The 20,838-nt window shown below is 40.5% G+C and overlaps 1 protein-coding gene across 4 annotated transcripts in view; it reads left to right on the plus strand.

The window, feature by feature from the left end:
• ADAM17 (ADAM metallopeptidase domain 17) overlaps nucleotides 1-20,838 on the plus strand; it is a 53,472-nt gene that overhangs the window by 20,107 nt on the left and 12,527 nt on the right. For 3 of the 4 annotated variants that reach the window (XM_067008174.1, XM_059078371.2, XM_067008175.1), the window contains 9 exons: nucleotides 698-786; nucleotides 2,980-3,148; nucleotides 4,163-4,296; nucleotides 6,602-6,691; nucleotides 8,633-8,746; nucleotides 12,184-12,328; nucleotides 12,435-12,523; nucleotides 14,801-14,953; nucleotides 19,688-19,887. In XM_067008174.1, the coding sequence (XP_066864275.1) occupies nucleotides 4,258-4,296; nucleotides 6,602-6,691; nucleotides 8,633-8,746; nucleotides 12,184-12,328; nucleotides 12,435-12,523; nucleotides 14,801-14,953; nucleotides 19,688-19,887 (830 nt within the window). In that variant the 5' untranslated portion in view covers nucleotides 698-786; nucleotides 2,980-3,148; nucleotides 4,163-4,257. Of the gene's footprint in view, nucleotides 1-697; nucleotides 787-2,979; nucleotides 3,149-4,162; nucleotides 4,297-6,601; nucleotides 6,692-8,627; nucleotides 8,747-12,183; nucleotides 12,329-12,434; nucleotides 12,524-14,800; nucleotides 14,954-19,687; nucleotides 19,888-20,838 lie in introns of those variants that run through there. The other variant, XM_059078373.2, reaches the window with a different exon arrangement.

Genomic DNA, 20,838 nt, shown 5'->3' on the forward strand with positions numbered 1-20,838 from the left:
GTTTTATTTGAGCTTTGTAAATCTGGAAGCAGAAACATTAAAACAGGAAGAAATGGGTATTATCCATCATGTCATACTAACTGGCTATTTTCATGATTACAACAGACTTCCTCTTAAGTCGTACGAATTTAACCTCCTTTTGTCTTCAGGGAGGGATTGTCAACTTCCCTTATGAGATTGTCGACTTCCCTTATGAGATTGTAAGCAAGGAAGATAGGAGATAAAATAATTGACTCTGATCCTATCATGTATTTATTTAAGAAAATATATTAAACAAGCAATTGCAGTTTACTTCAGGAAAATTTTCTGCAGTATGAAAAAAATGGCACTAAAATATCCAAGTAGTGCAGTTCAAGACCTGTATATTCTGAATCATGCTTTCTGCCTCTTTCTTACCCCAGAGTAGGTAAAGTTATTCCAGAAGAAAATCTACACTTTGTTTGTTTTGTTCTATAACACACTAGATAATTCTCATAAGAGGCTTCAGGGAAAGAGGCCGATTTCACATGACTAGAGTTGTGGCTCCTCCTTAAGAGTGAGAATACCCAGCTGCTTTCTGGGCCTGTGTGTTTTACATCTCCACAGTGCCTGGGCACATTCCACTCTGTAGAAGAGCTTGCTTGATTTTTATTGATAGTGCATAGTTTATTTTTTGATTTAAATATTTTTTTAATAATGACTTTTTTTTTCTCTTAAGGTGAGCCTGACTCTAGGGTTCTAGCCCACATAGGAGATGATGATATTACAATAAGAATCAACACAGATGGGGCGGAATATAATATAGAGGTAAGTCTACATGTGAATTCTTTTTTCAGGAGCATGTATCTCTGATGTTTAGAAAGCCATTATGCAGTTGTTTTAAGAAGAAAAGGGTCTTTATACTGAACTTCTCTTCTTGTATTAAAAAATTTTTTTAAACCAGAAAAGTAGATGAGTAAAAAAATATATATATATTTTATGTATCTAAGATGCTGTCATAGGATGCACTCTGTAGTTTTAAATACAGTAATTGAAAGTCACATGTGAGATGAATAATGGGAAGAGGAAACTCCCTCACTTTTTCTTTATTCTTTGTCTAATAATCCTTCTCAAAGATGAAGGTGAAATCTTCTTTCCTAGATGCTCTGGAAATGCAATACCTATAAAAGGTGATAGTTTATAGTCTTGAGAAGTTAAAAGAGGAAACTAGGAAACACAGGCTCTGGCCATTCTTCCATTGAAATCCTAGCAGTAGAAACCAAGAGCAAACTGGCCACATTTGTGTGAGACACATGGCTGTATGTCAGATACTAGTCCAGAAAACAAAACATTTGCTACAGATCTGTGGGTTGAAGTGTTTCTGCGTCTCTAGGAAAATGAGAATACTCTGGCACATGGACACATATTCTCTGAGGTTGCCACAGAAGGGAAACAGCTGGAGGATCCCACCCCACTGGGGCTTTTTATGGCCAGGCTTGGAAGTGGCCTACATCACTTCCACCCACGTTCCAGAAACTCTTGTCTCTGAGCTGCCTACAAAGGAGGCTGGGAAAGATAATCTCTTGTGCTCAGAAAGATAAAACTGTGTGGGGAACAGCGTTGTTTCTGCCACAGTGCACAGGTTTGCTTATTTCCTTAGGATCATCTATTAATTCTTAATCCAAAGTGGGTGCATTTAGGGTCCAAGTTAAATTTGCTCAGATTCCTCACTTTTCCAAATAGCTCCCTTTGGGACAATTAGGAATTCTGTTTCCATCCGTATCTCTCGGTTTCACTAAGTACAAAAATGACCATAGTTAACATTTCCCTGTGAGATGTTCACTTAAAAGTAAACTCATCAGGTTTATTGAAGTACTTTTGCATGATATTAATAATTTTTAAATTGAAAAAGTGGTTTATTACTTAGAAACCCACTTCCTCCCCACCCCAACCCTCCCAGCTCTAGGAAACCACTAATCTACTCTCTGTCTCTTTAGATTTGTCTTTTTTGTTTCTTTAGATTTGCTTGGTCATTTCCATAAAAATGCAGTCACACAACATGTGGTCTTTTGTGTCTGGCTACTTTCATTTCGAATGTTTTCAGTGTTCATGTTATAGCATGTGTCAAGTACACCATTTCTTTTTATTGCCAAATAATATTCCATTGTTTGGATATACCACATTTTGCTTATTCATTCATCAGTTGGACATTAGTGTTATTTCTACTTATGTTATGAATAATGCTGCTATGAACATTTTTTTTTTTTTTTTTTGCCGTACGCGGGCCTCTCACTGTTGTGGCCTCTCCTGCTGCGGAGCACAGGCTCAGTGGCCACGGCTCACGGGCCCAGCCACTCCGTGGCATGTGGGACCTTCCCGGACCGGGGCATGAACCCATGTCCCCTGCATCATCAGGTGGACCCCCAACCACTGCGCCACCAGGGAAGGCCTGCTATGAACATTTTTGAACAGGTTTTTATGTGAGCATATATTTTAATTGATCTTGGGTAGATAATATACTAGGAATGGAATTGTTGGGTCATATGGTAACTCTGTTTTTAACCTTTTGAGGAACTGCCAGACTGTTTTCCATTGTGGCTGCCCTTTACATTCTCACCATTTTACATTTACTGCATTTTATATTCCATATTCCTTTCTCACCAGCAGTAAATGAGGGGTTCTCCACATCCTTGCCAATACTTGTTGTTATATGTCTTTTTGATTACAGCCATCCTAGTGGGTATGAAGTGGTCTCCTTGAGGTTTTGATTTTCATTTCTGTGATGGATATGGAGATACACACACACACACACACACACACACATACACAGAATCTTTTCTGTATGAGCTATCTGGTTCTGATGAGACCATTGTTGTTACAGAGAAGAACTTTGTTTTGACTAGTCAGTTTACTTAACCTGGAAATGAATGTTATCTAAAAATAGGGAAAGGATGTTGTAAGACTTGAATATTTAGGAAGTTTTATATTTTCCATCTCAGTTATATTTGTTTTCTATTTTAGCCACTTTGGAGACTAATTAATGATACTAAAGACAAAAGAGTGTTAGTTTATAAATCTGAAGACATCAAGAATGTTTCACGTTTGCAGTCTCCAAAAGTGTGTGGTTATATAAAGGCGGATAATGAAGAGTTGCTTCCAAAAGGGCTGGTAGGCAGAGAGCCACCTGATGGTAAGACTAAAAAAAAAATATTTCAAATAAGAAGCAAGCATAACAGTTGTCTTCAGTAGGGGTGGTTGTTAATTGATAAAAAAAAAAAAAAGAACATGATTATCAAGTTAACTATAGTATTTGGCTTGAAAATAGTTTTGTTCAGAAATTTCTTGATTTTTTTGTCTGTAAGAATTGAAAACACTAGAAAATAATGGTGGCAATAAAGATTGGACTTTAAAAAAGATTGGGGAAAGGGGAAATTGAATAATCTGAGGGAAAATATTTTCATTTGTAGGTATTTAGAAATGAGAGAATAGTACTGTGAAGAAAACAATCTTCAGATAAGTTTATAAGAAATTAGTTGGTAGCAAGAGAGGTCTGTCCTGTTTAGAAAGAAGAAAATTATCAGTCTTGGGACAGATGAATTGAGTCATTTAAAGACCATCTACCCATCTTGGAGAAATATTCTGTCCTCATTTTTGAAAACTTTAGAATAATATTACTAGCTCTTAAACAGTGTGATTATTTGATAAGAAAAAATGACCTGTTGACAAAAAATAATTTTTCAATTTTTTGTTTGGCTGCTCTGCATGGCTTGTGGGATCTCAGTTCCCTGACCAGGGATTGAACCTGCACCCTCAGCAGTGAAAGTGCGGAGTCCTAACCACTGAACCTCCAGGGAATCCCCACTAATTTTTTAATGTTTGATTATCTGGATATTTTTACTGTTACTTTTGTCAATTTTGTAGACTTCTTCTAGAAGAAAATGACACCTTCATAGCCCAGCAATAGATAGGTGATTGTACTTTTAAGTACTTTTGCACTTTTCCTTGGTTTTGAATTCTACAATTTGAAAACCTCATATTACTTTTCACTTTTTGTCTTCAAATTGTTTTCCTGTTCAAGATACCGTTAAGGATACTGAGCTCAAATAATATTTGTTTCAAAAATATGGTAGATGTAAAATGTTACTATAAAAAACTCCTTGTTTTGATGAATTTTGATTTAATAGTGCATCCAAATTCATATTAGAGCTTGTTCATCGGGTGAAGAGAAGAGCTGACCCTAATCCCCTGAAGAACACGTGTAAATTATTGGTGGTAGCAGATCATCGCTTTTACAGATACATGGGCAGAGGGGAAGAGAGTACAACTACAAACTACTTGGTAAGTGTTTGGTATTGGATGAGGCAATGGACCAAAAAGCTCATGTAGGCAGGCAAATTCCATTTAAGAGAAGACTGCTATAATTTGAACGTAGTGAAATGAGATCTGTTTCAGATGCTCTGTGATTTCCTAGAATATTTGAGGGCTGTCACATGAGGTTCTTACATTATTGTATAGAGATTCTAGTTTCAAATTTTTGAAACCCCATTTTGCCTTTCATGTGCAGATTTTCTGCACATGAGAATTTTTATGCATATTATGTTTAGGGAAAGTTCATAACGTAGGCCTTCCTTCTTTATAGAAGTGAACTCTGTGAAAACATCTCTGCTATAATGGCAGTGATCCTGTTGGTGACACGTATGGATGTATGCTCCAGAGTGGGGGAAAAAAGTATTGATATTTGTATGAACTTGTGTGTATTATTTCTGCTTATATGTATATGTCAGAGGAGTTGGTCAATTTGGTTTATGTTGTACTGGTATAGAATAGCTAATTGTTGGACTATAACTGGATGAAATAGATGGGACTTTTGTGGTCATAACTAACTATAGGGCAAAGATTTGAAGGCAGGATTACAGAAGTATTGATGCTGGCTTTTTAAGCATTTACTATTGTAATTTTAAAAGTCAAGGGAATCATATTTCATTGACATTTTTTTGTCAGTATGACCTCGTTCCTCGTGATAACTTGGCACTGACAGAAATGATGTTGAGGGAATAAAAGAGAATGCAGCTATTCATTCGTAGTGCAGAGCCCGGTGCAGCAGAGACGTCTTTCTCCTTGCCTTGCTATCCCCATTCTGTGTTTTTCTGTGCCCTTCCTCACCCTTCTTTCTTCCCTTCCATATCAAGTGAATTTATTACGAGGGTAGTAGGATTAGTGTGTGAAGTCACTATAGTTCTTGTTCCTAAGTAAGAGAGTCCTTCTTGAAAAGCTTCTTTCTTGGGCTTCCCTGGTGGCGCAGTGGTTGAGAGTCCGCCCGCAGATGCAGGGGACGCGGGTTCGTGCCCCGGTCCGGGAAGAGCCCACGTGCTGCGGAGCGGCTGGGCCCGTGAGCCATGGCCGCTGAGCCTGTGCGTCCGGAGCCTGTGCTCCGCAATGGGAGAGGCCACAACAGTGAGAGGCCCGCGTACCGCAAAAAAAAAAAAAGAAAGAAAAAAAAGAAAAACTTCTTTCTTAGTATGGGTTTTGTATTAGGGGCTCTTAGTTTGCTTCTTTGTTCATTACACCAAGAATATGAATGTAACGAGAGGTCTGGTGTTAAAAATTGCATTTCTTGGGCTTCCCTGGTGGCGCAGTGGTTGAGAATCCGCCTGCCAATGCAGGGGACACGGGTTCGTGCCCCGGTCCGGGAAGATCCCACGTGCCGCAGAGCGGCTGGGCCCGTGAGCCGTGGCCGTTGAGCCTGCGCGTCCGGAGCCTGTGCTCCGCAACGGGAGAGGCCACAACAGTGAGAGGCCCTCATATCACAAAAAAAAAAGAAAAAAAAAGAGAAAAAAAATTGCATTTCTTGGTTTACAGTTACTGTAAGCAAAGAACAATTTCTTAGATGTATAATGTGCTTCACAGCTGCCAGAACAAACCTCATTTACCCAGTTTTTGAACAATAAAATCTTCCCTTTAGGAGCAGGTTGGTAATGAGTATTCTGTTCCTATATATTCAATAGTTTGAATTGTCCTTGGCTACTGTACTGTGGCTCCTCCCTCAGTAATCTCTACCCACCTTCCCCCTTCCCAAATCAGAGGACTGGAGAAAGGAGGTGTGGTGAGACCTCATTCCTCTCTGTTTCTACCTGGTCCTCAGCACTGAACTTTGCCCAGGGAGGGTCTGGTGTAGGGTTAGCAGTATCTGTCACTGTTTCTTACCTCTTTCTGAAGAAGGTGTTTTTTTGAGGTACGTGGCAAGAGATAGAATGAACAGAGTACTTATTTTTAGGAATATTTTAGGTAAGTTGATTGACTTTTAACTTTCATTTCCATAGTTGACTGGAATGGCAGTTTTTAAAAAACTTGTTACTTGATATTTTAGTTCCCTGTGCAGTTGATTACCTGAAATTTGGGATGAACTGTACCACTGCTCTATTCTGGTACCAACATTTTAAGTTTGAGCTAGGAATAATTTTCTTTATTAGCGCTGTCAACGTGAAGCGTAACATCTTAATGCTAGTTTTTGTAATTGGTGAGACTTTTACAATGGTATTTTATCTGAACTGATTTTTTTTATCCCTGCAGAACTTATATTACATTGCAAAGAGTGGTAAAGATAAACATAATGTCTTTCTCTCGCTCTCTTTTATACACACAGATAGAGCTAATTGACAGAGTTGATGACATCTATCGGAACACTTCATGGGACAATGCAGCTTTTAAAGGTTATGGAATACAGATAGAGCAGGTATTTATCAATGGATGTGGGTTATAATACTCAGTAAGTTATGTGTTGTAAATATTTGTCACTTGTTTTCACAACTCAGAAACTTATCTTCTACTTTACTCATAAATAAATATTCCGAAATGCCAGTGATTTTTATCTGATAAACTTAACAGTGTTTTGATATTATTTATAGATTATGAAATATTCTTTTCTTAGGCTTATTTTAGGCAGAAAGCCACCTTATGCTGCTATGATCTCTCTTTTTTCTGAATTCATGGCCTATTTATCCCCTGCCTTGCTTTAGTTTTCTATGATTATGCTTAACGTCTTTAGTTAGAATTCTAGCATGTATTGTTGAATGCTTAGAAAATTTACTTAAAAATAATATGTACATTTGCAAGGGCATTTATACATATAGAACCATTAGATCTCTTTTCCCAAAAATCTCCTGAGTTCTTATCTGTCAATAGAGTATGTCCAGCAATGATGTATTAATGTCATCCTAATTATATCACATGGTAAAAATTGTTCCAAACTGATAAGACTGATTAACAAGACTTCTGAAATTGGGTATTGCTTTGGACAGACATTTTGACATGTAAATTAAGGAAATTATTGTCTCTGTTTTTTCCAGGCTCTTTGTACTAAACTAGACATATTCTTATAGGTTCTGTAGTTTAGAATTTAGAGAATAAAAAGAAAAAAGCTTTTGAAATCATACTTATAAATGCTAAACTTTTATAGTACTTGTAGAAAACTAAGAGAATTATTTTCCCCTTTTCCATTCTTTTACTGTTTTGCATTTTCTTTTTTAAGTTATTATTTGAATAGGTAATATATACACGGTACAAAAGCCAGTGAAAAGTAAGTCTCCTCAACCTCTATCCATTGTCAAACCAGTTCCTTTCCCCAGAGACATCTGTGTCACTAGTTTCATCCATATCTTTCCAGAGATATTTTATGCATGTATAGCATGTGTTTGTATATGTGTGTATTTGACATATTCGTGGTATGTTGTACTCTTTTGCACCTTGCTTTTTCATTTCATGAATATGTTGGTGATTATTCCATTATGGTACAATAAAGATGTCTCACTTGTTTAAAATAGCTGCATCACGTTTGAGTTTTAGGAGACCAATAAATAAAGCTCCGTTTTGCTTTAAAATTTGGAAACAATTGAAAAAATTAGGTGTGATAGGAGATTATTAAAAAACCAGTTTCTTTAAAGATGGTAGGTGGGTTGGAGGCTGTGGTTTAGATGTGCTGTCACAGTGGGCCCCCACCTAGTTCATCGCAGAATTGATCTTGATCCCCCACCGCCAAAGCTGCAGAGCCGCCCCAACAAGCTTACCACATGGTGGCAGAGCAGACCCCAGTATCCCCTCTGTAGGCAGGCAGATCTGGACGAGAGACCGGACACAATGAGCTGAGCATGGCTCTGTTCCTTTGCCAGATCTGCCGGCCTGTATGTTTCATCTCCTTTGGAGGGAAACCTTTGTTCCTTTTTTTAGAAAATTAGGATTAATATGAATTTGTACTGAATGTGTAAGGAAAAGCCCTTATTTTTTGTACTCTTATTGCTGTGGTGTGCGGTGCTGCACATCTTATTCTGTATCTCTGAATCAATGACTGTAGTTGGAGTAAATTATTTTAGGCTCATGGAACCTAGATTTTCATTTTTTCCAACTAAATATAGAGGAAGTAAAATTTTAGGAGTACATTTATAAATGTATAAATCATTCTTTGACATATGTGTTTTCCATACCATTTGCTTCTCAGTTTGTTTTTAAATTAAACATTAGATATTAGAGCTGAAGAATTTTATGGAATTTTGACTCTAAAACTTTTTTTTAAAAAAAATTGTAGATGGTCAGTTTTTGAATAGCTGAAACAATGCAGTATTATTTCAGTCTTGTGACTTTTTTCTGAAGTGTTCTAAGTATTTTATCTCTTTAAGTATAGATTCGCATTCTCAAGTCTCCACAAGAGGTAAGACCTGGTGAAAGGCACTTCAATATGGCAAAAAGTTACCCACATGAAGAAAAGGATGCTTGGGATGTGAAGATGCTGCTAGAGGTACGTCGTGGAACCCTGAAAGTGACACCATTTAACACCATTTTCTGATTCCTAAAAATGTGGGTCATGTCTGTATTAATGAAGGGGCATCTTAGGAAAGGTGACTGAAAACCAGGGGCAACCCACCCCAGCTGATCCAACAGTGACCTTATCCCCTGTCGCAGGGCAGACAGCAAGGTGGGCAGAACTGAAAGCGAAAAATGCTGCAAAGCAATGCTTCTTAGCCGTAATATCTCTGCGAATCTAGTGAAGTAATCGGCCTTTAGAAAATAGATGGATGGGCTTCCCTGGTGGCGCAGTGGTTGAGAATCCGCCTGCCGATGCAGGGGACACAGGTTCGTGCCCCGGTCCGGGAGGATCCCACATGCCGCGGAGCGGCTGGGCCCGTGAGCCATGGCCGCTGAGCCTGCGCGTCCGGAGCCTGTGCTCCGCAACGGGAGAGGCCACAACAGTGAGAGGCCCGCATATCACAAAAAAAAAAAGAAAAAAAAAGAAAAAAAAAAAAAAGAAAATAGATGGATACCCAACTTAAAGATTTTTTTACACACCAGTTTGTTAGTTCAGGTCTCTTTGAAGCTTATCAGTAGATCTTTTAGGTCAGTAATTACCAAATGGTATGAAAATGTATTAGATGGTAGAAGTATAACTTGGAGATCTGCAAGTTCTCTATGGAAATTTTAAATTTTTGTGTTTTCATTCTGGTAACAAATCTAAAGATAACATAAACATTCTATGTCATATGGATTCTTGCCTTGACAAGATATGATTTATCCTTTTTGTCACATGATCTCAGTTTGTCTGTGTGTCCTATTGCTTTGTTGTAAAATGACCGCCTATGAAGTGATAGTGTTTATCTTTTACTGTGTTGTTAATGTGTTAGTTTCCTATGGCTGCTGTAACAAATCACTGCAAATTTGGCAGCTTAAAACAACATCTTTATTTATGTGATAGTTTCTAGGGTTGGTCCAGGCACAGTGTGGCTTATCTGGTTCTCTGGTTAGAGTCTCAACAAAGCCAAAGTGAAATCAAGTTTTTAAAGCTTGAATGGAATTAAAGGATATTATCAGGTTGAGATCCATAGAATGCAGTATCTGTATAGTACTCTGACATACCTTATCTAACGTGGGCCACTAGCCACCGGAGAGGTTGTTTGAGATATAGCACCATTACTCTTCTAAGGAGACTCCGCCAAGTGTATTAGTCTGTTAGGGCTGCCAGTAATGAAGCACCGCAGAGTGGGCAGCTTAAACAATAGAAATTTATCTTCTCACAGTTCTGGAGGCTGAAAGTCTGAGATCAAGGTGTTGGCAAGGTTAGCTTCTTCTGAGTTCTGTCTGCTTGGCTTGTAGGTGGCCGTCTTCTCTCTGTGTCCTCATATGGTTTTCCCTTTGTGTGTGTAAAGGCACCAGACATTTTGGATTTGGCCTACCTGCATGACCTCATTTTACCTCCGTCACCTCTTTAAAGGAAGACTCTGTCTCTAGATACAGTCACATTGTGAGCTGCTAGGACTTAGGACTTCGACCTATGAATTTTGGAGGTGGACACAATTCAGCCCATTAACAGCAAGGTTAAATGACTTGTCTACGTTTAGTTACACAACTAGTGATGACAAAGCCAAAAGCAAGTGGCCAGATCTCCAGACACCTAGGACAGCTGAAGGATCCCACCTCTGCTTTTCTGTGGGCCTCCAGACAGCTCACACCAGGGGAGAAACAAAAGGGAATGACTTGCCTCTGCAGATTCTCCTCTCCAGTTCTCTTCCCTAAGGCTCCTAAGAGTGTCCCAGAACCTAAGCCTGTTATCATGGAACTATCAAAATCCCTATGTGGCTATGGAGACAGCTCCCGGGAGCACCTCATTCCTTCTATGGGGCTTTCTGACCACTCATTTTAAGCATTAAAAAAGTCAGTCTTTTTAAGTTGGAGTCTCTGACTGTTATGGTAGAGGTTTTTAAAGTAACATGTGGACCCGTTCTGGGGAATTCCCTGGCGGTCCAGTGGTTCGGACTTGGCGCTTTCACTGCGGGGACCTGGGTTCAGTCCCTGGTCTGGAACTGGCGTCCTGCAGGCCGTGTGGTGTGGCAAAAAAATTAAAAAATGAAAAAAATAAAGTAATATGTGAACCCCTTTTAAGAAAAAATAAACCCTCCCAAAGCACCAGTGCTGACTTGAATGAATTTTTATCTTAATTTTAGTAACATAAAACTAGTTATATATGTTTTCCTGTAAGTTTATAACTCCTATACATCGTAAAACCAAAGCAAACTTTAAAACCCCTACAAAACCAATAGAATCCTTGAAGTCCTTTAGAGGGATTTGTTTGGGTATGAGGTGCTGAGATCCCCTGGAAGAAATACCAAAGCCCCGAGTCTTGCAGAATTGGAGTGTCTCCAGTGCTGCACTGCATGTGTTTACATCAACCCTCCTAGTTCCGAAACGCTATAGAAAGCTCCACGCTCTTGCCTTTTTGCACCCTCCCCGTGACAGTCTGCTTCTCATCTGTGTAGATGAGTGAGAACCATAGGTAAGGAGCACTATACCGCACAGTTTTGTGATTGCGGGTGAAAAACTGCAGTCGATCAAAGAAACAAATACTAATTTGAAAAGAAACAGGCATCTCAATGTTCATAGCATTTTTTACAGTTACCAAGATATGGAAGCAGCCTAAGTGTCCATCAGTAGATGAATGGATAAAGAAGATGTGGCGTGTATAAACACACACACACACACACACACACACACACACACACACACACACACACACAGTGGAATACTACTCAGCCATAAAAAAGAATGAAACTTCGCCATCTGCAACAACATGGATAGACTTGGAGGGTGTTACGCTAAGTGAAATAAGTCAGAGAAGGACGAATACTATATGATATCACTTATATATGGAATCTAAAAAGTACAACAAGGGACTTCCCTGGCGATCCAGTGGTTAGGACTTGGCACTCCTACTGCAGGGGGCACAGGTTCCATCTCTGATCAGGGAACTAACATCCCGCATGCCACCCGGTGCAGCCAACAAACAAACAAACAAATAAAAAATGCAACAAACTAGTTAATGTGGCAGAAAAGAAACAGACTCACAGAAGAAATTAGTGGTTACCAGTTGGGGGTGGGAGGGGCAAATAAGGGTAGGGGGTAAGAGGTGCAAACTGTTATGTGTAAGATAAGCTTCAAGGATATATTGTACAACATGGGGAATACAGTCAATAATTTATAATAACTGTAAATGGAGTATAACCTTTAACAATTGTGAATTACTATATCTGTAACTTACATAATATTGTCTATCAACTACACTTCAATTAAAAAAATGTAAAAAAAATTGCAATCAAAGTATGGTAGTATTCTGGAATATTAAGTTGATATATCTTTTAGTCTGATGTAACTGTTAATCTAATTAAGAGTACTTTGTTTTTTTAAAAGCAATTTAGCTTTGATATAGCTGAAGAAGCATCTAAAGTCTGCCTAGCACATCTTTTCACCTACCAAGATTTTGATATGGGAACTCTTGGATTAGCTTATGTTGGTTCTCCCAGAGCAAACAGTCATGGAGGTGTTTGCCCAAAGGGTAAGTTTTCCATTTGTTGTATGAATATGTGGGGATAGCAAGGTGATTGGATTACATTATAATTCTGTATTGAACAAGCAGTTTGTTTGTTTCCTTTCTCCTATAGCTTATTATAGTCCAACTGGAAAGAAAAATATCTATTTGAATAGTGGTTTGACCAGCACAAAAAATTACGGTAAAACCATCCTTACCAAGGTATGTTCTTTAATTTTTAAAAGTGTAGATTTTGACTTTATTGTAGTAGGACCTGAGCTATTACATATTTACTTAGGTATCTTTTTAAAAAGCTATACATACTGTTTTTTGTTTCTGCCTAAAAAGATGTATGCTTTTAGTGGGAAATATGAAAATAAAAAGTATAAAGAAGAAAATAATCGTTAGCTGTCAAATTTCTTTTGAGACAAGTCGGGATTATTGTTTTTCCTAAAGACATCCCTTCTGGAGCCCTTCATCTACAGCTCCTGTTAAAGGACTGCTATTCAAAATATATAAGGAATATACTAAAAACTCAACAATAAAGAACTGAACAACCCAACTTAAAAATTGGCCAGAGATCTTAATATACACCTCACCTCACCAAAGAAGATATACAGATGGCAAATAAGCATATGAAAAGATGCTCAACATTATATGTTGTTAGGGAATTGCAAATCAAAACAACAGGGAGATACCATTACACAACTATTAGAATGGCTAAAATCCAAAACACTGGTAACACCAAATGCTAGCGAGGACGTGGAACAACGTGAATTCTCACACGTTGCTGGTGGAAATGCAAAATGGTGCAGTCGCTTAGGAAGACGGTTTGGCAGTTCCTCATAAAACTGAACTTACTCTGGTATTACCATAGGATCCAGCAACCATATTCCTTAGTGTTTACTCAAAGGAGCCCTCACCAAAACCTGCCCACGGATATTTATAACAGCTTTATTAGTAATTGCCAAGACTTGGAAGCAGCCAAGATGTCTTTCAGTAGGTGAATGGATAAACAAACTGGTGTATCCAGACAATGCAATACTATTCAGCACTTTAAAAAAAGAAAAAGAAAAAGAGTTATCAAGCCATAAAAAGACATGGAGGAACTGTAAATGCCTATTACTAAGTAAAAGTAAAATGCCTATTACTAAGTAAAAGAAGCCAATCTGTTTGATTCCATCTATATGATATTCTGCAAAAGGCAAAACCACGGAGGCAGGAAGGGATGAGTGGTTGCCAGTGGTTGCTTCCCCAGGTGGGGAGGGCTGAGGAGGTGGAGCACAGGATTTTTTCAGGTGTTGAAACTATTCTGTATTCTTTAATGATGGATATAAGACATTATGTGTCTGTCAAAACCCATAGAAAGTGCAACACAGAGTGAACCCTAATATAAATTATGGACTTTGGTTGATAAAAAAGTGAAATGGGATGAGAGAAGAAAAATATACTAAGCAGTTCTTGGAAACTTTTTAATTTCCAAAATTGTTTCTTATGGTACTCCTTTACCATTTGGGTATCACAGCATCATCAGTGGTTTGATGTCATGACATGTTTTCCTCGGTCTTCCAGAATTTTTCTATTATAAGACACACAGAACAAAAAATAAATTGCTTTGATGTTTTTAAAGTGTCAATCTGTTAGAGAATCCACTAATGAATTTTTCCAAAGCACAGTTTGGAATCACTTCTCCATATTGCACCTTTGGGATTTGAGTACTTTTTTGCTAAAAATGCAGTTTTCTTTGCTGCCATTTTAATATAAACACTTGGTAATCTTCAACACATAGGTTTCAGAATTGGGACTCTGTCTTAAAAAAAATTCCCATGTCTTGCAAAATACATAGAAATTTTTTCAGATTCTATGGAGTGACTTTTTCCCCCCTCTTAGGAAAAAAATCAGTAAATTGTTATTTTTTGCAGTTAAATACAGGAACATTTTTAGCTTTACTGGCTAAATTCGTTGTTACATTCAGGTAGAAATTCTCTGGTGATCTCATCGGTTCAGTGCAGCCCTTTAACTGGATTCTGATAAATAAAATCCTCTAGGTCATTAAGATTGTCATTGGACATGAATTCAGTCACTGGGATAGGAACACTGTTTTGTTCTTCTTCAGTTGTCTTGTTTTCACACACACCCCCGCCACCCCGCAATAGTTAGATCTTAACAGGCGTGTGATTGGGGTGAGGGGCGGGGGGCTTGGATGATTGACTGTTAGCTGTTTGGTTTACTGGTGCCGGGCAGTTTTTGGAATGGCCAATGTTGGTGCCTCAGTAAGAGCATTCCAGTATATCTTTTAAGTTATATTTTCTTACATTGATTTAAATTCATCCTTACAATACTACTTACAGTATTAAATAAAATCCCACGAATTCTGTTTAATTTCTATAATTGATAGAAGAAGTCATAGTCTAACATGTAAGACAGCAGGGCCCAACTGGCCAAAGCACTTGATGGTTAGGTATTAGGAAATAATGTTTTCTCTGCATGATCCTTCAGGAAGCTGACCTCGTTACAACTCATGAATTGGGGCACAATTTTGGAGCAGAACACGATCCAGATGGTCTAGCAGAATGTGCCCCAAATGAGGACCAGGGAGGGAAGTATGTTATGTATCCCATAGCTGTGAGTGGCGATCATGAGAACAATAAGGTATGTATCTTTTGGAGCTTTTTTTATGTGGTTAGGAAAGGAAGAGGCTATGTTTAATTACAATGAGAGCTCAGAAAAGCTTTCCATTCTAGGGATGGAACTGCAGATTACGAAGTACTTTGAGACTTGGTTGTGTGTGTTAAGAGTGAGACATGGCCCATCTAAATCTGCTCATCTGGACTGTTTGCTGTCAAAGATGATCATGTGTTGGTTTGGGCTCTGTGGAAAATTAATTACTTAATATAATGGCTTGCACTGGAGTCCTGGTTTGCAGGATCTGGTGGGCTCAGGCTTTCAATTAAAATTTTCCATTCATTTCATTTACAGGTTTGTCATTCATATTAACCCTACAGTGCTTCACAATTTGCACATTTTAATAAACCTTTGCAAAAAAATATGTAATTTGCCAGATGTAAGCGTCTGTGGGTAGGGCCCCTCCTTGCCTTTCTGGTTACTGGATCTGTCTCCGGTGCCTATTCAGGGTAGCTGGTACATAATAAATACTTGTCAGGTAAATAGAGGAACGGTTTTTGAGGTGTCTGGTGGAGTACACAATACTCATTGACTTGGGACACGGTAAACAGCTTCAGAGGCTTTCCTAAGAGTGGCTATGACTAACTTGTAGAGCCTGAACTGAGAGTGTTCATAGATGTCTGTCTGGTCCTTCTTCCTTTTACTTGGAGTTGAGCAATCATGAGGAAAATATTGTGGTTTTGTGCTGAATTTAAGTGGGCCGGGGGATGGGCTAACCATCTGCAGCTAGTCAGGAAGGAAGGTCAAGTTACTTGTCCTGACTCCCCTTTTAACGCCTGACTAGGAGCTAGAGGAAAGGGTTGCTTTTGTGTTTCCCTGGCCCTGACCCTGCCTTTTAAAATTCTGGTCTCGTGGTTTTTTTGTCATGTTTTTTGTTTGTTGCATCTTGTTTTCTTTGGCTGTTAGGTGTAAAGTCCATTCCTCTCTTTCTTTGCTTGTCATGCTTTATTTTTCCTCCACTGGACAGCTTGTGCCTAAGGAACTACCTGTTTTGCCTGTTCCTCCATTGTATCACACACCCTATTGAATTTTTCTCCTTTTTTCAGGGGTTGTCTCTCTCTAATGATGTACATTATAGTTCAGCACTGTTCACTGGAAGGTTCTGTGATGGGGGAAACACTGTCTGCTGCACCCGATACAGTAGTCACTAGCCCCGTGTGGCCAGTAAGCACTTGAAATGTGGCTGGAGAGAGCAAGGAACTGAATTTTAAATTCTGTTTTATTTAAATTCAGCAGTGGTTGCCTGGGGCTGGAGGTGGGAATGGGCATTACCTGTAAAAGGATCTGAGGGACCTTACTGAGGTAATGAAATGTTCTAAAACTGATTTATGGTGATGGTTTCATCGCTTAGTAAAATTACTGGAAATCACTCAGTTGTACAATTGAAACTGGTAAATTTTGTGATATGTAAAATATGCCTTAATAAAGCTGCAAAAAAAACCAAACAACAACAACAAAAAGCAGGAACAGAGGGCAAGTGGTGAGGATATAGGTGAGTCACGAAGCCATGAGTTGATCATTGCTGAAGCTGGTGGGGGGCCATGTGAGCATTCATGAATCCATTCTGTCCACGTTATAGATGCTTGAATGTTTCTGCAACTAAAAGTGTGAAATATGTGGTGAGGAAAAACATTTAAATAATCACATATGGCTAGTGGCTGTCATATTAGACAGTGCAGCTCTAGTTGTTTGTTAGTCACTGCTTCTTGGTTGTGAGGATGGCATCAGTACTTTGGGGTAAAATGTTTTACTTTGCAGACTGTTCAAGTGAGCATGCGTGGTGCTAACTCTTCCTGTTACAAGTTCTTCCTAAGTGAGACTTCGCCGACGGGCTCTTGGAACAGCCCTGTTAGAACTCACTAACGAGAATGGAGGCTGGGCAGAGCCATTTATTTCTGGAGCTGCTAGTCTATCAGCGAAGAACACTTTATCCATTTATTTATTTTGTCCCAAGTGTATTTTCTTTAATAGTTTGGTTTACCCAAGTAGCAGTCTCCTTGTAAAAAGATACCGAGGGCTTCCCTGGTGGCGCAGTGGTTGGGAATCCGCCTGCCGATGCAGAGGACACGGGTTCGTGCCCCGGTCCGGGAGGATCCCACGTGCCGTGGAGCGGCTGAGCCCGTGAGCCATGGCTGCTGGGCCTGCGCGTCCGGAGCCTGTGCTCCGCAACGGGAGAGGCCACAACAGTGAGATACCCGCGTACCGCAAAAAAAAAAAAAAAAAAAAAAAAAAAGATACTGAGCATCTTCTAGTCCACATTTTAATTCCTTAATTAAAATTAATTCCTTAAAATGTTTTTAACTAGGTAAAAAACGTTCCAGGACAAAAATAAGGGGGTTCCTCGACCTAGAAAGACAGGACCTGGCGCCTTACACCAGACAAGCCACTGAGAAGTATCAAGCCACAGGCTCTGCTGTGTGCAGAGGCATTAGGGATTGTAACCTCTGAGTGTATTGGTGGGAGGAGAAGGGGGTGTGGTAAGGCTACAGAGAGAGGGATCAGAGGTCCTCGGGGAGTGTGGAGGCAACAAAAGCGAGAGTGAAGTAGTCACCTTTCCCTCAGCTCTGTCCGGGGGTCCAGCTGCTTGGGGGTGTGACTCTGATAAATTAGCAAAGAGACCTTCTTATTGGTTCAGTGTGAATTTGAATTCATAAGGACCTGGCCTCCCATGATGAACTGGTAGAATTGAGCTCATGAGCCTGCAGTGCTGGTGAATAAACGCAGCAAAATACTAACTGCCTGAGACCTAGACTGAAATAACCAGGCCCCTTAAAAATGCCTTTACTGTAAAAATACATTGGAAAGTCCTTTAAAAAAAATCCAGTTAGTGTTTCTGTTTAGGGAGGTGGGGACTTCAGTGTCTTTCCGAGAGTAATCCTTCTGTATCTGATGCAGTGGTCGCAGTCCCCTTTGGAGGGTTGAAAAGGAAAATCAATTCAGCTTTTTCTTCCTGTGTAGGGGAAACCCAGTTCTTCCCTATTGTGTGTTTCTTCCTGTGTGTCTGCTTTACTATTCATAGAGCCCACTTCACTGCTGACCCTTCTCGTCACCAAACGTGGAGGTTTTTCTTTACACCGAGCTGTTTCCTGCAACGCCAGCTGGGTTTAATTCAGCTCTGACGCTCTCTTCCTGGAGACAGCATCAGATCCCAAAGGTTAAGGGCTCAGCCCCGTACGAGTGCCCTGACGCTGCACTCCCCCTCACGTCCCCAGATGCCACTCAAGCCCAGGTCATCGCCTGTGCTTCTCAACAACTGCCTATAGATTGGGGGTTCCAGTGACCCCCTCCTTGGGTCCAGTTAATTTCCTAGAGCAGCTCGTAGAACTCAGGGAAACACGTTTGCCGGTTTATGATAAAAGGCTATGATCAAGGATGCAGATGAGCATCCAGATGGAAGAGAGATGCATAGGGCGAGGTGTGTGGAAAGGGGCGTGGAGCTTCCCTGCCTCTGAGTGCACCCCTCTCCCAGCACCCCCATGTGTCCACCAAGCCCTAAGCTCTCTGAACCCTGTACTTTTGGGATTTTATGGAGGCTTCATCACGTAGGCACGATCAACCATTAGCTCCGTTTTAAGCCCTTGTCCCTTCGAAAGAGAATGGAAGGCGGGGCTGAAAATTCCAAGCTTCTCATGGTGGCTTGGTCATTTTGGTGACCAGCCCCCATCCAGGAGCCACCAAGGAGCCCACTCCAAATCGGCTCATTACAACAAAAGACACTCCCATTTTGACCCAGGAAATTACAGGGGCTTCGGGAGCTCTGTGCCAGGAACTGGGGCCAGAGACCAGTGTGTATTTTATACTATTTCATAAGGGTCCTGTTGCTCTCTGTTCCTCAGGGGTCTCATGGCCCTTGTCTGGGTTGAAAGTGAAGCCAGTTTAGCCATTTGCAAACTGTGGCGGCCCTACCTCTAGAAGTACCCACGCTGAGTTTTACCCATGTCTTGTTCTGCTTTTCTTGATAATTTGAGATGGTTTGGGAAATGGACTCCATTTTAGAGCTCCAAGTAAAAATGCCCAAATTTAGAAGGTCATTTTCATGTTACTGTGCACCAAGTGGGCAAGCTAGGGTTCAGGCTTCCTTTGAGATGCTGGTCAACTGTAGAAACTCAAAGAAACTTAAGATCTTGGGGACTCATGAAGGCGTTTAGGTCATAATTTGGAATTTAATCTCTTAATAGACGATATGCAATAACATGCCTCTTACTAAGCTCAACTATTTAAACACTTTCAACATGGATCATTGATGTAAATATTCAGGGAAAGATGAAGAGGTAAACCAGAGCAGATCCTGTTTTGCAGGCCTGGATCGTTACATCTAGGAAGACGGCTGCCTGTGCCCCCATTCTCAGTGTCCCTGCGGTGGGGCCTGTGCCTGAGCCTGGGGTGGCGTAGCGTCTGGTGGCTCTCTGCTCGTGCCGGACTGGCTGGGGTGTTTGGTCTCAGCATTCGTGTAGCTTACTTTCCTGTGAAGAATTTTAGGCTCTTAACCACGTTCACGTCACCTTTTTAGCATCTTGCAGAGGGCCATGACTCAGTTCCATACAAATGACATTTAGAGGCGACAGTGAACCTGACATACCTTCAAGGTGGTTCTGATTGTGGCTTTTGTGTTAAAGTTTGTCCCTGAAAAGAAGCACAAACACCACCTGGGAATGAATTTTTATGTTATTTTGGGTCCTATGTGGTCTCTTTTCTCTTCAGATGTTTTCAAACTGCAGTAAGCAGTCCATCTATAAGACCATTGAAAGTAAGGCCCAGGAGTGTTTTCAAGAACGCAGCAACAAAGTGTGCGGGAACTCCAGGGTGGACGAAGGGGAGGAGTGTGACCCTGGCATCATGTACCTGAACAACGACACCTGCTGCAACAGTGACTGCATGCTGAGGCCGGGCGTCCGGTGCAGGTGAGGAGCGCGGCGTGGGGTGGAGTTGGGCGCCTGACAAGGGTCCTCACAACAGCGGGTTGAGAGCATGGGACTCTGGAATCATCAGAGGGCCTGGCAAGTGTGTGTTTACCCCTTCTGCCCTTTACAGCGAGAGAAACGTTTTCTGGAAAGCAGCGTGATGTTGTATCACACATCCTCCATCTTGCATCCTCTCCGCTGTAGCGATGCCATAGTACAAAGAGTCTTTTCTAAGGAAACATAGATGTACAAAGATAACTTAGCAGCTGTGTTCATGGCTACATTCTTTTCTAATAACAAAATATGGGAAACAATCAAAATGATAGTCCTGCGACATAAATTAATTATTGTGTATCTGTACTGTAAATAGTGTTGAAGAATACTGTTTAATCCCAGAGACTGTAGAGGAAGCAGGTTACAGGTTAGAAGGTCCTTATATTTCCATTTTTAACATCCAGTGCCTGGCTTAGAAGTAGAGGGGAAAACTTTAATTTATGGTAACAGATTTAACGGCATACAGTGCATATTAACATTGTAAATACTGAGAGGGCTGACTAGTTTCTTGACCACTGTTGCCTGTGGGCTTGTGTATTTGTTTTGTTTTGTTTTTTTTAATTTTTTGGCTGCGCCATACAGCACGCAGGATCTTAGTTCCTTGACCAGGGATCGAACCCTCGCCCGCTGTGTTGGGAGTGTGGAGTCTTAACCACTGGACCGCCAGGGAAGTCCTTTTATTTTAATTACTGTATTAAGTTAATGAAAACCAAGGACACCAAGATGTTTTAAAGATGGGTCACTTTGGGGCTTCCCTGGTGGCGCAGTGGTTGAGAGTCCGCCTGCCGATGCAGGGAGCGCGGGTTCGTGCCCCGGTCCGGGAAGATCCCATGTGCCGTGGAGCCTGCGCGTCCGGAGCCTGTGCTCCTCAGCGGGAGAGGCCACAGCAGTGAGAGG

The sequence above is a fragment of the Kogia breviceps genome, chromosome 11 (genome assembly GCF_026419965.1).
Source record: "Kogia breviceps isolate mKogBre1 chromosome 11, mKogBre1 haplotype 1, whole genome shotgun sequence".
Lineage (NCBI taxonomy): Eukaryota > Metazoa > Chordata > Mammalia > Artiodactyla > Physeteridae > Kogia > Kogia breviceps.